Source organism: Onychostruthus taczanowskii, unplaced genomic scaffold (genome assembly GCF_017590055.1).
Source record: "Onychostruthus taczanowskii isolate IOZ18803 unplaced genomic scaffold, ASM1759005v1 scaffold17, whole genome shotgun sequence".
Lineage (NCBI taxonomy): Eukaryota > Metazoa > Chordata > Aves > Passeriformes > Passeridae > Onychostruthus > Onychostruthus taczanowskii.
The window spans coordinates 10,417,231-10,431,619 of record NW_024498906.1 but is presented as its reverse complement, the minus strand read 5'-3'; the positions used below and the strand labels follow the sequence as shown (position 1 = coordinate 10,431,619).

Here is a 14,389-nt window from a genome sequence, read left to right as displayed (position 1 = left end):
TGAACTGTGCTCAGGGGAACCTGCCATCCAAACAGGTGTAACAAACACATTAAAGAAAGCAGAAACTGAACGAGGTTTCACTGAAAAAAAATGTAAATGCAACTCTTTCTAGTTCATTTTCTATCAATTAGACCATTTTTTTTCCCCAGCTGACCCAATAACCACTGGTCAACAACCTTGAGGGATAAAGGAGGGAGGCAGAGGAGGGAAACACTTCCACACTTCCCTGTGTGGCAGACCCAGAGCATTTTAGCACGGCAAGAGGCAAAAGTGAAAAAACAAGTAGAGAACCACAAAGCAATTCAAGTCAAACCAACATTTAAAACAGCATTTCAGTAATGGGGACTAAGGTGGAGGAGCATTGGAGGGACATTATACCTTCAGTTTTTAAAACTTTAAAGACATTGAATGCTTTCTGAGACAGCCCAAACAAATGAATCACCTTGCAATGAGACAAATAAAAGCCTGTTTTTAAAAGAACTATTTTTCTTGTATCCCAGGGGATTTGCCATTATCAGTGACAGGCACAGGCCTACCTACAGTATTGAGCTAATTGCTTTATGATATCCTTTGGTCTGGAAGTTTCTCCTAATGCCAACCTATTCTTCAAACCCAATTTTTCCCTCCCCTTTGAGCATTAAATCCACCAAGAGAAGGTGATGAGCATGGCTGAGACACAAGGAGTGTGTCAATGAATAGAAAGGCTGCACTAGGGATGTTTGCCAGTGACAGCATGGAGATAAATGTGAAGAGAAAGAAAGATATTTTGAGAAGGAGAGATGAGCACAGCCACTGAAAAGCACCAAAATGAGCACACAAATAAGGCACAGGAGACATTCAAGAAGTGAAGAGATTTGCCAGAATAGAGAGAAAGAGGGCTTCTTCTCTGGCAGATCTCAAGCAAGATAGCTTGCCAAACAAACTGGAAGAGGAAGGAGGTGCAAAAAAAAAAAAAAAGACACAGAGCAATGAGCAGCACTTCCTCTCTATGTGAGATTTTTTTTTTTTCCGTGTATTCAAGTTTTTCAAAAGCAGTCACACCACCCAGCTTCTGGAAGATGAGAAGAAATGCACGTCCCTTCTCCTGAGCCACAGAAAAACTCAATTTCCAAAGTCACATCATCCACTGCTGCCCCGCACCCACCGTCCCTGCAGCGCGGGGGTCCCCGGGCAGAAACGCCAAACGTGGGTAACCACGGGCAGGGAGGAAAGGAAACACTGAACCCGCACCCACCGTCCCTGCAGCGCGGGGGTCCCCGGGCAGAAACGCCAAACGTGGGTAACCAGGAAAGGAACACTGAAGCAAGGTGCTCCACCCCTCTATCCTCTCTCCAGGTACCAAAATCCACCAGCACAAACCTCCTCATTCCTTCCAAGGCCCTTTCTCAGCAGAGCTCAGGGACGTGTGTGGGAAAACAGCGCGTTCCTCATTTTCCTGGCAGCGCCGCTCGGCCTGGCTGGTGATGAGCAGCAAGGGAGGAAGGTTCTGAGCCGGCCCAGCACCCTCCTTCAGGAGCCAGCACCTCTGCAGCGGCCACCCCTGTGACCCCCAGCCCCCTGGGACGGACTGCTGGGGACAGGAGGTGGTTTGAGGGCAGGGGACCCACGAGCACAGGGCTGGGAATGTTTCCGTGCTGGAGGCCAAATTGATTTTTCTAGCGCAGTTTCCACATTAATGCACAGCTCAGCAGAGTGCAGCATCACACCCAAAACATCTCATGGCCACGACCCCGAGGGAAGGAAGCCATGGGTTGTGCTGGCAGGGCCTGGGGCTCCTACCCTGCAGGCGCCAGCAGGACTGGAGGTGGAGAAACACCAGAGAGAGCTGAAAAAGGCAGCTCCTGGCACACACAGGGCAATCAAATACCTATTCAAACACAGCAGCACTTCATTCATAGGCTGTCTTATGTTCTCCCATCTCGTGGTTGTGTAAATAAGCCATAGAGAGCATTAGCCATGGCATTCTTCATAACACAGCCCTAATTGCTAGAGGCTCCATCGAGCTCTGTAAACAGCATTTTGCACTGATTTTGGAAATTAGGAGCTGAAGTTGCACTTATGATAATTGCCAACTCATTTTGCTCGGTGCTGGAAAACTCATTCCACCTTTGCTTTTCCCCTTGTAGCTGCTGAAGCAGCTTTTCAAAGGTATCATCACTTACTGGCACACACATTATTTCTCTGTTAACAGAACTGAGGGGGGTTTACAAAGCTCTCAGTCAAACAACTTTTTGCCTCTCCAGACTTTTGCCCTGCCAGAATTTGCTTCTCTACGTCTTCATTTGCTACCTTTAAAAAATTGTATTCTTGTACCACTAAGACCCTTATTCTTGTATTCTTGTACCACTAATACCACAGAAACTGGTATTTTCCCCCTGATTTTTTATTCTTTTACAGGGGACATGTCTGTATCTGTCTTAGAGAAAAAACCCTGTAGAATTTCTGACTGGAGAACACGGGTAAAAGCTGAAAGATTAAAAAATCACAGAATTATTAATGTTGCAAAAACCCTACAAGATCAAGTCCAACGTTTAACCAAATACCACCACACCAATCAAACCACAGCACTAAATGCCACATCCAGCTGTTTCTTGAACATTTCAGGGTGGCACCACCACCATCCTGGGAAGCCCCTTCCATTGCTTGACAACCCTTTCAGAGAATAATTTCCTCCTGAGAATGAAGATGCAGGATTTAAATGTGTGGCTGCAACTTGGAATCACATGGTTACAGCACAGAGCTCAGTGCACACAGACACAGCAATTCCCCTCATCCATGTTTAGGAATACCAAAATCTCATTGCATTTGAGTGCAGGAATGGATAATGGTGAAGAAAACCTAATCCATGTGGAGCTGAGGTATTTTTCTCCTAAGATGTCCATCTGCCCAGGGTCTGTTGTGGGCTGGTTCTCAGCCAAAGCTCAGTATTTTGATGCAAAATGTGTGCCATGAGGCACCCCTGGGCTGAGCCCACACTGCTATTTCTCAGCAACATTATACCCCATCAGCCTGTCACTGAAACCAATCTTTTATTGTTAAATCTCCCAGCCAGGTATCCGGTATCCTCACCCTTATCTGATGGCTGCATATCAGCATCCCTGGGCTGCCTAGGCACTTCTGCCTCCTCAAGAATAATTACAATCCCTTTTCCACCTAAAAACAAACCTTTCTGGGTGCTCTCCCGAGGCTTCCAGGGTTGCACCAGCCTGGGAAGCATCAGGAGGTAACAAGATGGGCAGAGTATTAAAGAGCAGCAGCCCTAAACCCTCTCCAACACATTCCCAGCTCCTGCTGTCTGCCCTTCCCAAGGGGTGTGGGTGAGCACCCAGCCCTGCCCTGGGCTCTCCCACAGGACTCAGGATGAGTCCTATTGCAGCTGCTGTGCTCCTGGAAGGTTCACACAACCCAGGGGATCCAGCAGCCACTGTGCTGTGGCAGGGCTGGAATAATTTTCTCTCCTGTGCCAGCTGAGCCAGCTCCTCCTTGCTCCTCCTTCCTCCTGGTGCCCAGCACAGGGGCTGGGAGAGCTGCTCTGCTTGCAATGGATGCATCCCTAAATCACCATTTAATCTGGGACAGCAGAGATAACACTGGCATCTCAAAACAAAGTCCTGCACGTAAATACTGAGCTGTAAGTCTGCCCCAAGCCTGCCAGCAGTTCCTGAGCCCCTGGAATAGGTTTGCAGATCTTCACTACGAAGGCATTTGACCTTTAAGGAGGTCTTCAACTACTGGAACCACAGCAGAGGCTCTTATCACATTGCACTGGATACCCTCCCTAGTGCTACCACTCTTAAAAAGCCCTTCACACTCCCCCCTGCACCCCCCAAAAAACCCAAAACATGTGGCAACTGTGACTGGCTGCTAGTTGTTGTCCTTGGATTTCATCACAGCCCAAATGAGGCTGTTCCTGGTGGCTCACTTCCCTCCAGGAGCCAATGTTCACTCCTACTTGAGGACCACTTTGGTTCCTAAATTGGTCATTTTTGCACCTTGCTTGCAGACAGGTGACCAAACTCTGTTTGCACCCCCTGCCCACCTCTCAGCCTTCTCCAGGTGCCATAAAAATCCTTCAAGTTTCTGCTGTGAAGGTCAGCCTGTGGGACAGCCCACTGGCAGTGATGTTCTGGGGGAACAAAACAGCCCCAAACCCCTACATTTTATATATGTTAAAATTGAACAGATTAAAGCTCCAGCAGCATCCAGGATGTGAACTGCAAGTTGCACTCAGCATAAGGCACTGACAGCTACAGCTGACTGACCACTGCCACAAGAAAAACCCACTTTCCTCAAAGGATTCCTCAGTTTCCCACTGATTTGGTGATGAAAAGTACAGAGGAGGAAAGGGGTGAAAACACCCTTTATACCTGTTGATTTCTCTGTGCCCACAAGGCTGAACTAAATGATATCCCAGCCATGCCACTGCACACATCTTAAGCTACTTCTTCTCTCAGTCTTCTCTTGTGTCCCTTCCTGACTCTTTCAGTGATTTTAAGTTTTTGCAAGTACTTGGAGCCAACTCTCATGCCACGTTTCAGTGCTCCCATGGACTCTGGCAATGGCTGAGTTGTTCGGGTGTGACTCCAAGAATCTTCCAGCTCTGTGCATTAAAGGAGTCAGTGCTTTTAGCCCCTTTGTTCAACCATTAGCCCATCCATTAACCCTTGCCTGGGATTTTGCTGCTTTTAAATTGCTCTCTCCTACAGCTTGAAAATACCTTCTATGAGGGGAAAAAAAAAAAAGGTGGGATGTCATTTGGGAGCAGTGCTCCATCCTAACAGAAAGCAGAGTGTAAAAAAAAAAAAAAAAAAAAGGTGGGATGTAATTTGGGAGCAGTGCTCCATCCTAATAGAAAGCAGAGTGTGCTGCCTTCTGTGAGAGAGGAACCACTGCCTGTCAGGAGCTTGGGGGCAGGACAGAAGGGAGGCGAGGGCTCAAATGGTAAATCCATTTTCATGTCCCCCAACTGCTGTGCATGCCCACTGTTCCCCAGGCAGGGACAGCAGCAATTGCATTTTAACCCTTTAACAAGGTCCCTGGCAGCAGGAGCTGCAGTGAAACACTGACACTGCTGCCCTAGGGAGGCTGGGAGCTGAGCCCTCCCTGCTGCTGCTCTTCCCGTCTTCCAACCCTTCAGTGTTTTTATGGCTTCCCAAAATAAATATGGATAAGGGCACCTCACCCCTCACCTCTACAACTCATCCCTGCTCCTTTTGTCCCAGTGCAATGGGAGAGGCCAGCACTGCTCCTCCTGGGCACAGCAGCTGACAGGGCAGCTCTTCCCTGCTGTGGTGACAGGGGACAGCTCCTGTGGGGCTCGGGATGGTGCCTGTGCTCCTGTCCAGACACACAGCTGTGCTGCACCCCCTCCCCACGGCCCTGTCACCACAGGGGCTCTGTTTTCAGCTTTGCATGGAACATCCAGCACCAAGGAAATGTCACGTTCTGCCTCCCCCAAATGTCCTGCTCTCTCCTGGTTTTGGAGGAATGCCTTTGTTTTCCTGCCATGAGGCTGCCCTGTGCCCTTCCCCTTGCACTGCTGCCTTGCTGGCAGCCTCGTCCCTGGTGCCCTGTGTCCTCCTCCACAGGGCCCTCGGGCTGCAGCCCTGCACTGAGCTCACCTGGGCCTGGGCTTCAGCTTCCTTCTGTGCCTGAACTTGTGTGGGCACCACCTGCACCCCTCCTTCCTCCACTCAGCACCAGCACAACGGGAACGGGCAGCACTGGCTGGCTTTGACCTGTCCCCGAGGTAAATCCTCACATTCATCAGCCTTGTCTCTGTACTCCCAGCTGGAGTGATTCCTCTGCCTGTTCCCACACGGGCTAAAGCAGCCATGGAAGATCACAGAGTCATATTTATACTCAATCATAGACTTTAGAGCTCATCTAGTCCCAACATCCAGCCATTGGAAGGGACATCTCCCACCAGACCAGGTTCCTCAAGGCTTTTATCCAACCTGGCCTTGAACACTGCCAGGGATGGGGCCTTCACAGCTTCCCTGGGCAACCTGTGCCAGGGCTCTCCACCCTCACAGGGAAGAATTTCTCCCTAATATCTGAAATAAATTCCCCCTCTTTCAATTAGTAACCATTCCCCCAGTTTCCTGTCACTACAGCTTCTGGCAGAAAAGTTCCTCTCCAGGTTCTTTGTAGCCCCTTCAGACTCTGGAAGGTGCTCTGAGCTCCCCACACAACCTTCTCTTCTCCAGGAAGAGCAGCCCCAACCTCCCCAGCCTGTCTTCACAGGGGTGTGCTCCAGCCCTCCTTGTCAGCCTCATGGCCCTTCTCTGAACCTGCTCCAACAGCTCCGTGGCCTTCTTATGGACAAGCCCACCTTACATGAGCACATTCATCTTCCTACCACACTCATCTGCTCTGCTCTAGTTCCACACAAAATGGTTCTGACCTAGGTAAGCTCAGGTTTAAACACCCTCCTCCCTCCTAACCCCTGCACTAAGCACCATGTCTGAGCCCCTTCCCATGATCAGGGCAGCTATCAAGGATGAGTACCTTCCCTGTGGTCTTGGCAGAACCCCTGCAACTTCCTTTTCTTTATTGACCAATAAATCTATTTGTGGCCAGGAAATCACCAGCTGTGAAATCCCCAAGCCTTGCCCACCTTTGACCCAAGAATAACCTCATCTTAGTCAAGCTACGCTCATTTAAGCAAAGCATCATCACTTTGCTACTTGGAAAGTCCTTTTTCCACACAGCAAGGCACAGATTCAGGGTACTTTGCCTTTAGGACCAACAAGTTTCCTCTGCCACACAAATTCAGGAAGCTTTGGGATTTCCCATAAGTAGGTACTTCTCACTTTCTAGTGATTTTTATGTAAATACTTTGTATATAGATACCAACACCACTACTTCTAAACTGTAACCACTGGTAGGACTTCTCCAAAAAAGCAAAGATATACTACTCCCAAGTTATGTATCTGGAGGAAAGTTTTAAAATCAAATGCTGTTGAATATATTTATGGAAGAACTTAAGCTCAGAAACACACAACTATTTATTTCCTCATTTAAGGATCCCTTTTTGTCAAGCTCCTCAAGGACAGTTCTCAGACCCACAGCTCAGTAGCAAATGTTGCTCTTACTTTCTAATTCCTTTTCATCTGTAATTCAACTTTATACTATTTTTTTAGAACACCTATTTTTATCTCTGGTTTTATCCATCTCCTAACAGTGTAACTTTTCTCTCAGCCTGTAACTTAATGAAAATTCTTGCAACAAATGCCACATCTTTGGCCATTTTCATCTTAAATCTGCCTGCTACTACAATTAGTAGCTACAAGCAGATCAGAATCACTTGCAGTAGGGCTCAGCTGTGGAGTTCAAGGGCCCCAACACCAAGATTCCTTGGAAAGTTCAGCTCCAGACTCCAGCCTCCCCCACCCTGCCCAACTCCTAATGCTTGGAAACACCCAGAGATTACAAATGCTTCACCTGGCATCATGTGCTTCACAACTGAAGAAGCAGAAAGCGCTTCTTAAGAAGTACAACTGACGAAATATTAACTTGTGCTTTTTTAATAAAGTGAAACAAAAGCATTCTAAATCATAGCAGCTTATAGATCCAAACTGTCCATCGCTTGGGAGCAGAGTGTGATTAAGAAGTGTGGAAACTGCAAAATATTAAAGCCCTGCAGCAATTCCAATTCATGACAACCCTTCCCACAGCACGAGGAATGCTGCCTGATGCTCTACCGATTTTGTCTACTTGCTCATTGGCAAAATATGAATATTCTTCCTTGGTAATGCCATATCCTCTTTTCCAAAGGGGAGGAAAGGTACAAAGCCCTTCTGATCAGCACACAGGAGCTCTTTCCCTAATTAGCAATGTTCTTTTAAAGCACTGAGAAATGAGGACTTTTTGTTTACCATTAGTTGAGGTAAGTGTATCTTGCTTTTATTTGGGTTTAAGACTACTTTAAAGGAGTAGCTTTTCAGCTGCAGCATGGTTTGTCAAGATTACAATATTTATGACTGCATAAAATACATAAGTAAAAAAAAAAATTATGATTTGTAGAGATTGTTATCAAGAGCTGAGACTTACACCTTTACAGAACTGCAAATACTGGCTTCCTAACTGCTAGTTGATAATTTTGCTGGCAAGAACATTCAGATATGCTTTTCTTTAATCTCTACACCCTTTTGTCCAACTAGTAAGAACTAGCAAGAAAGTCAGCTCTACCTGTGGTTAAACTGTTTTAACAGCGTTAGATAAACTGTGCTGATTCTTCATTAAAACACCCTTCGTTTGAAGCTACAACATAAGAGGCGATTCTTTTTGTTCAAAAGGAACTATCTGCATGCTCTGTGCCTGGAACACTTCACATTGATTACAAAAAATTTAACAATGCAACCACTAACATACCCCACTAATAAGAAATTATGAGAAACTGTTTGATGCACAACCTTGTGCATCAGTCAACTCTGATCGATAAGAAAGCTATCAATTTTGAAATTTAGATTTAATGCATTTTCAAGAAGCTAATGAGAAAGGAGCAACTTAAAATAAATACCATCATTAAAACTGCAAACTGTTACAATGATATATTATAAACTTGTCCTAAATAAACCTAGTGCTTCAAAAATTTACCAGTGAATTCGTATTACAAAATATGTGAAAATACAATAGAATACCACAAAACAACGTCCTTTTTTGGGGTCAACAATGACGCCAAGATGATTCAGTCTTAACTTTTAAAATTGTTAATAGAACATCTTGTAATATATAAGTTGCAATTTGGTTGAAATCTAGAGAACATCCCCACCAAAACTCAAATCTTCTTCATTCCTCCTCTAAAACTAGTGCCAAACTTCCTGTCAAAGTTGGTATTTTCTTGAAGAGCTTTAAAATTTAGCCATTACTTATTTTCTACTACTACATTTTGGCAGCAACTATTTATTGGTCTGTTATTGCAAAAAGTGCAATTTAACAATAAACCAGTCTGAAGGTCATTCTATGTCTTGAGGATACATACCATATATTTCTTTAAAAATAATCATACTTTTGTAAGCAATACTTTACAGTAGACACCTCAAATCTACCATAGATGTAAAACTTAAAACGAGAAAAATTTAGTCTCTAAATCTTTATACACATATTTATATTCGAGTTTCTATATATATTATATATATACACAAGCACAAGAGTATATATAAAATATATATAATCAGATTCAAAAAAGAACAAAAACTGGGCACTGTACATAAAATCTTTTTAAAACTCAAACAATAGAAAAACTTTAAACATTAAACAATTTTAATAAAAGTTTCTGTACAATGCTAAGCAGTTTTATTTACATATAGAAAATGTAATAGGAGTAGTGTTTGAAATTACAGAACTCCTTAAAATTTCAATGGCAGGTAATCTGGAAAAAATAACAGCATTCCATTCACAAATATTTTCAAGCAATAAATATGTATTTATAAATAGTGTAAATTTACATCAAGATTAGAAACAAAAATCACAAATCTGAAGTTTATTCCTTAGTCTATGTGCAACCCATTTATCTTTGTGACTTGGCTGTTAATTGTTTTAAATTTTATTTAGGAACCAAAAGTGTAACCGTCATGGTTTCAAAACAAGACAGAAAAACATAAAAGCAGTAAAAAATTTATATCACCTAACTCTTCACATTAAAAAAAAAAAAAAAAAAAAGAAAGAAAGAAAAGAAAAAAAAAGTTGCCCAAAGAAAGACTTAAAATTTCTAACTACCTTACAAAGAAATGACCAGCTAAGCTAGTACTTTTTTCCAAGGGAAACTCTGAAGGGGGAAAAATGGATGAAACCAACTCATCAGCCCAGAAACAGAGAAATACAAAAGAGGTGGTCTTCAAGTCAGTAGTCTGTATAATGTTGCCAGTTTTGTCAGATATATACAAAACATGGAATTATTTTTTTGAAGTACAGCTGGATGAGCTTTATTTGTTTTGAGTTCTGGAGTAGGAGGCAGTGCTCTCTCCTGTCCAGTTGGTTGACACTCCGCACTTGGAAGGTTGCATAGACACAGCTTTCAGCCAGCAGCCTTACGGGATAGCTACAAAAATCAGTGGTGCAGAACTGGGTCACTTCCTGAATATCAGAAAAGTTTTCATTTAATGTCCATGAAAAAATGTCAAGATGAGGAGGATGGCAATGGAGGAGCCTGAAAGAGAAAACATTAAATTACCTTTTCTACAAGGGTGCAAAACTCTGTGTTTAACTAAGACCTGCACAAACTGTAACCATGAGAGTTTAAAAGTCACACACACTTTTTACACTTCAGGACTCTTTAGAGACAACAGTGGCATTTTTTTTCCACCTTACTCAAATACAACATGTATTTCATGAACACTCTGCATTAGGATTTTGCCTGTACTGCAGACTGGAGTATTCTGTGGGGTCTGCGTTAATGTGATGTGAGCAGCCACACGTCCCACAGTGGCAGCCAAGAGCTCCATGTGGCCTCAGTATAGATATATCTTTATACAATCTAAAACAGGGATTCTCAACCTGTTTACCAATGGGGAGATGGTCCATTTGTGGCTCTCCAAAGCCTTTGTGGACTTCATTTTCCCTCCTCCCCTCTACCTGAGCAGTAACATAACCTTAATCCCCCTGGGGTTAAGGTATCTGTGGAAAGAGTCTCAGATTCTCTGACATGGGGACCAAGTGCCAAGAATAAAGTGAGGTGTCTTGTTCCTGCTGCCAGGAGGCCCAGAAAATGACCTTTGTGGCATTCCATCAAAGTACTGAGTCTCTGATGGCATTTCCTCCTCTTTTCCTCATCTCTGGAACCCTTTCACAAAGCTCCTCACAGTCATTGAAGACACTTTAGATCATACCAGAGTACCCAGCTAAGGACCTGTAACGCTGGCTCATCCCTGTGCTTGCTCCTGGTACTTTACCCCTCTCTTTGGCCTAATTCACCTTTGCCAGCTGAGATTATCTCCATCCTGTGATTTACAACAAACCTTAACTCTCCTCCTACATCTGACAGATGTCACTTCTGGGCTATGACTCCTCCCAAGTGAGTGTATATCCCCTTTGAAAGAAATGAATGGCACAGCAACTTCATAGAAGAACAATTATCAGTGTCCTTAGCCTTAGGTTTTGGTGGGGGAAGGAGCTACTCACAGGTTGAGAACCCTTGTTCTAGGGACAGTATCATCACTGTTACCTATATAATGTATAAGCACAGACAACAAAATACCCTTCCCTCCCTCTCATCTCCATACAGAAACATTCTTCCCCATTTCCACTCAACTGGATGAAGTATCTGAGAACAGGTGTTTATTTATATGTTTTTCTATAACAGATCATCACTTTGAAATTGCAGCATTTCACAGACTATAATGACAGTGACCTTCTAGAAGCATGAACTGAAGTTTAACCAACCCAGGCTCTGTGGGACTAATGAAGAGAATTAAATTCAGAGGACATGGTCCCACAGTCTCACCAGCCTCTACTGATGAACCTTGAGGCCTTAACTCAGAAGGTCACAACTTGGCATGCTACCAACACATGAAATAACTAAACACACATTTTCTGCAGCACCTGGAAATGAACCAAAAGGCACAGCCCTTACTGGGCTGTCATATTAAATCCAACATGAAATTCCCATAACACTTAGTCCAATGTTTGTCTCCTTCAACAGAAAGCCAAGGCTTATAAACACATCCAGCATCGCTTTCATTGTGGTTACAAAAAAAGCCATCTTTGCCTGGAACAATGAAACCTGGGTGAAATGTTAGGACAGTTGTGCTGACGCAGTTCAAAGCAGGAGGCTGCCATATATAGCACAGAGCTATAATGGCAAAGAGGCTTTTTGCTTTAAATTGAAATGCAAAGGAGGCCCCAAGCCAAGAGACAGAACTGTTTGAGAGCATCCACTTGCTAAGCAGAAGGACAGTGCTGATTTGGTAGGGGATGGGTGGGGAAGGGGAAGGAAGGGTCTGAGTGCATAGGATGCTCTGCTGCTATACTGACTTCATACCACAACCAATGTATTAGAGATGCTCTTGAACCTGGTGCTAGTTTCTCCAAGCTTCACTGTCCTGATTCTTCCCATCTCCATCTGATCCAGTTATGGTCTTCAGGTGATCTCTATTGGATTTTTAAAGCCACAACTTTATGAATTGTAACATCATACTTTTCCTGAAAACTCAGTGGTTATGTTCTGCAGTAAGTTACTGTAGTATTTCACACAATTCTGACTCTTCAGGTTTTGTTCTGCAAATATCACACACAACCCAAACCTCCATTTGAATCAGGAAGTCCGTGGTACTCGTACAACGGAGCACCAAGACAGTCTACAACTGCTTTACAAATAATGTATTTATGCACCCACTTATTAATTTGACTTACTAATGTAAATTGATCATAGACTTGCATCAAGTCCTCCATTTTGTACTGTTCTAGCACCACAAAGTTTTCCAGGTTCGTGCTTATCTTTCGTGCACAGTCTTGGCAATGTACAACATAGGTCTTTCGAGAATTGCTCTCACTAGTGACGAAAAGCAGATCAAAGACTTCCACCTATTAGACAGGAAACAGAAAGCCAAGCGTTACAATTTCATTTTTTAAAAAGTTAAAACCATGAAAACTGTGTTTTCTTCAAGATTTACAAGCTTACCCTGTGCATGCAAAGAGAAAAATTAGATTTGTTCAGGGAAAATCTATTCTCCTAGGGCTTGGGCAGAGAAGTGAAGCAGTGTAAAACCACTAATATTACACTTAGGATGTCTGCATGAACAGCACCACGGGAAAGCTTTGGGTCAATATTGACAAAGCAGGATTCATTTGCTGAATAGTAAGGTGAGGATTTCAAAAAAATATACTTATTTTTCCTTTTTCCTGTCTGCTAATGAAGTTTGTTATTTATTTCCTTACTACTGAGCCACATGCTCATCCTGCCCAAGAGGCTCTGTCAGAGGACAACTAGAAACTGATTATCAGGGGGTAGGAAAATGTTGTTTTCCTTTAAATTTCATGAAAATTATTATCCAATACTTTAAAGCAATTATTAACAGTAAGTAGAATGAAAAAAATTCAGCAGAAAGGTATGTCCTGCAGAAAAAAAGGATTTAAGCTCTCTCTCTTCTGGGTGTGTTGGTGACTTCTGAAATGAAGACCAATATACCTTTAAAATGAAGCTCAGCAGATAAAATTTTATGCAGGAAGGGATAACAACATTTTATAATATCTGAAAATTGAAAATCGACACAGTGAAAAGCAATGTTGTGGAAGTACTGTGAGAGAGCCTTCAGCAAAATACAGCCCATGTCTAGAAAAACATCTGGATGAGCTCCTGGAAGGCACTACTGCATCACACAGATGTGCTTACAGCTCAGAGCAGATTTGCAGCTTAGAAGCAAAATTTAAACATCATCAACAACAAAAGACAGGGCAAAACGTAAATAAATATTACAAGAGTAGACGACCCAAGACATTTTTACTGACCTCACAAATGCTACAGTAATGAGCTGGCTCATCCTTTGCTCGTCCATGCCAGACAATCTCCTTTCCTGCAGCAATCAGAGCTTCCCTCAGTGTCTGACACTGTTTGAGAGTTCTTAACAGGCAGTACCTGCAACCAAAAGCAGTTGTGTGTTCAGTTCAACATTCAACTGGAGAGCAAAACTCAAGAAGGCTTCAGTTTCTTCCTTGTACCTGGAGCTTGCTCTTCCTCTGGGATTTCGGAAACAGCTGCCTAGAAAGAATCACTGGACTCATGGCTTAGGGAAAAGTCAGACCTTGTGCTTCTGGACCTCTGTCAGGACTGCCCCCTGCCCTGCAAACAGGCTGTACCTTTCATTTTTGACTGAATCACATGAATGCTCTCTTGAGCACAATAAAACAATGTGTCTTCAAAAGCAATCCACATATTTTATTTTGAACCATAACTTTGTCAGCAAAAAGTTAGCTTGAACTGCCAAGTTCTGCATAGCTGTTTACATTTTGTGTGACTATAGCCTGATCCAAAGGACTCTTTTAACATCCTAAACTCCTGCTACTTTCTCAGCACTATTAAAACTTTATTACCCCAAGTTTTCTGAAACCCCAAGTTCTGCCAGGAATCACTTTACACACAGTGGGAAATGAATCTATGAACATGTACCTTCTCCCATGCAAATGGAAAAAGAACAGACAGGTTGGTATTAGGGAAAAAAAAAAATCAACACAAAAAATAATTCTAGCACTTATTTTATGAATGAAGAGAATAACTGTTCAAATGTCAAATTAAAACTCACAATTCCCTGTCATAACCCCTGTAAAAGCAAAAACTACCAAATAATTTTGTGTCACAATTTTATACAGTTCTCTTCCTTACAAGAAAATATAACTTGTTTTCTAGCATTTTATGAGCTACATATGTTCTTCAAAAAAAAAAAAAGGCAAA

The 14,389-nt window shown here is 43.1% G+C and overlaps 1 protein-coding gene across 13 annotated transcripts in view; it reads right to left on the bottom strand.

Annotated features, from left to right (window-relative positions):
• Positions 1-7,517: 7,517 nt before the first annotated feature.
• KDM6A (lysine demethylase 6A) overlaps positions 7,518-14,389 on the bottom strand; it is a 152,346-nt gene continuing 145,474 nt past the window's right edge. For 4 of the 13 annotated variants that reach the window (XM_041399931.1, XM_041399936.1, XM_041399935.1 and 1 more), the window contains 3 exons: positions 13,450-13,576; positions 12,355-12,525; positions 7,518-12,093 (listed from right to left, as the gene is read on the bottom strand). In XM_041399931.1, the coding sequence (XP_041255865.1) occupies positions 12,037-12,093; positions 12,355-12,525; positions 13,450-13,576 (355 nt within the window). In that variant the 3' untranslated portion in view covers positions 7,518-12,036. Of the gene's footprint in view, positions 12,526-13,449; positions 13,577-14,389 lie in introns of all 13 variants that reach the window. The other 9 variants (XM_041399933.1, XM_041399939.1, XM_041399938.1 and 6 more) reach the window with 4 other exon arrangements.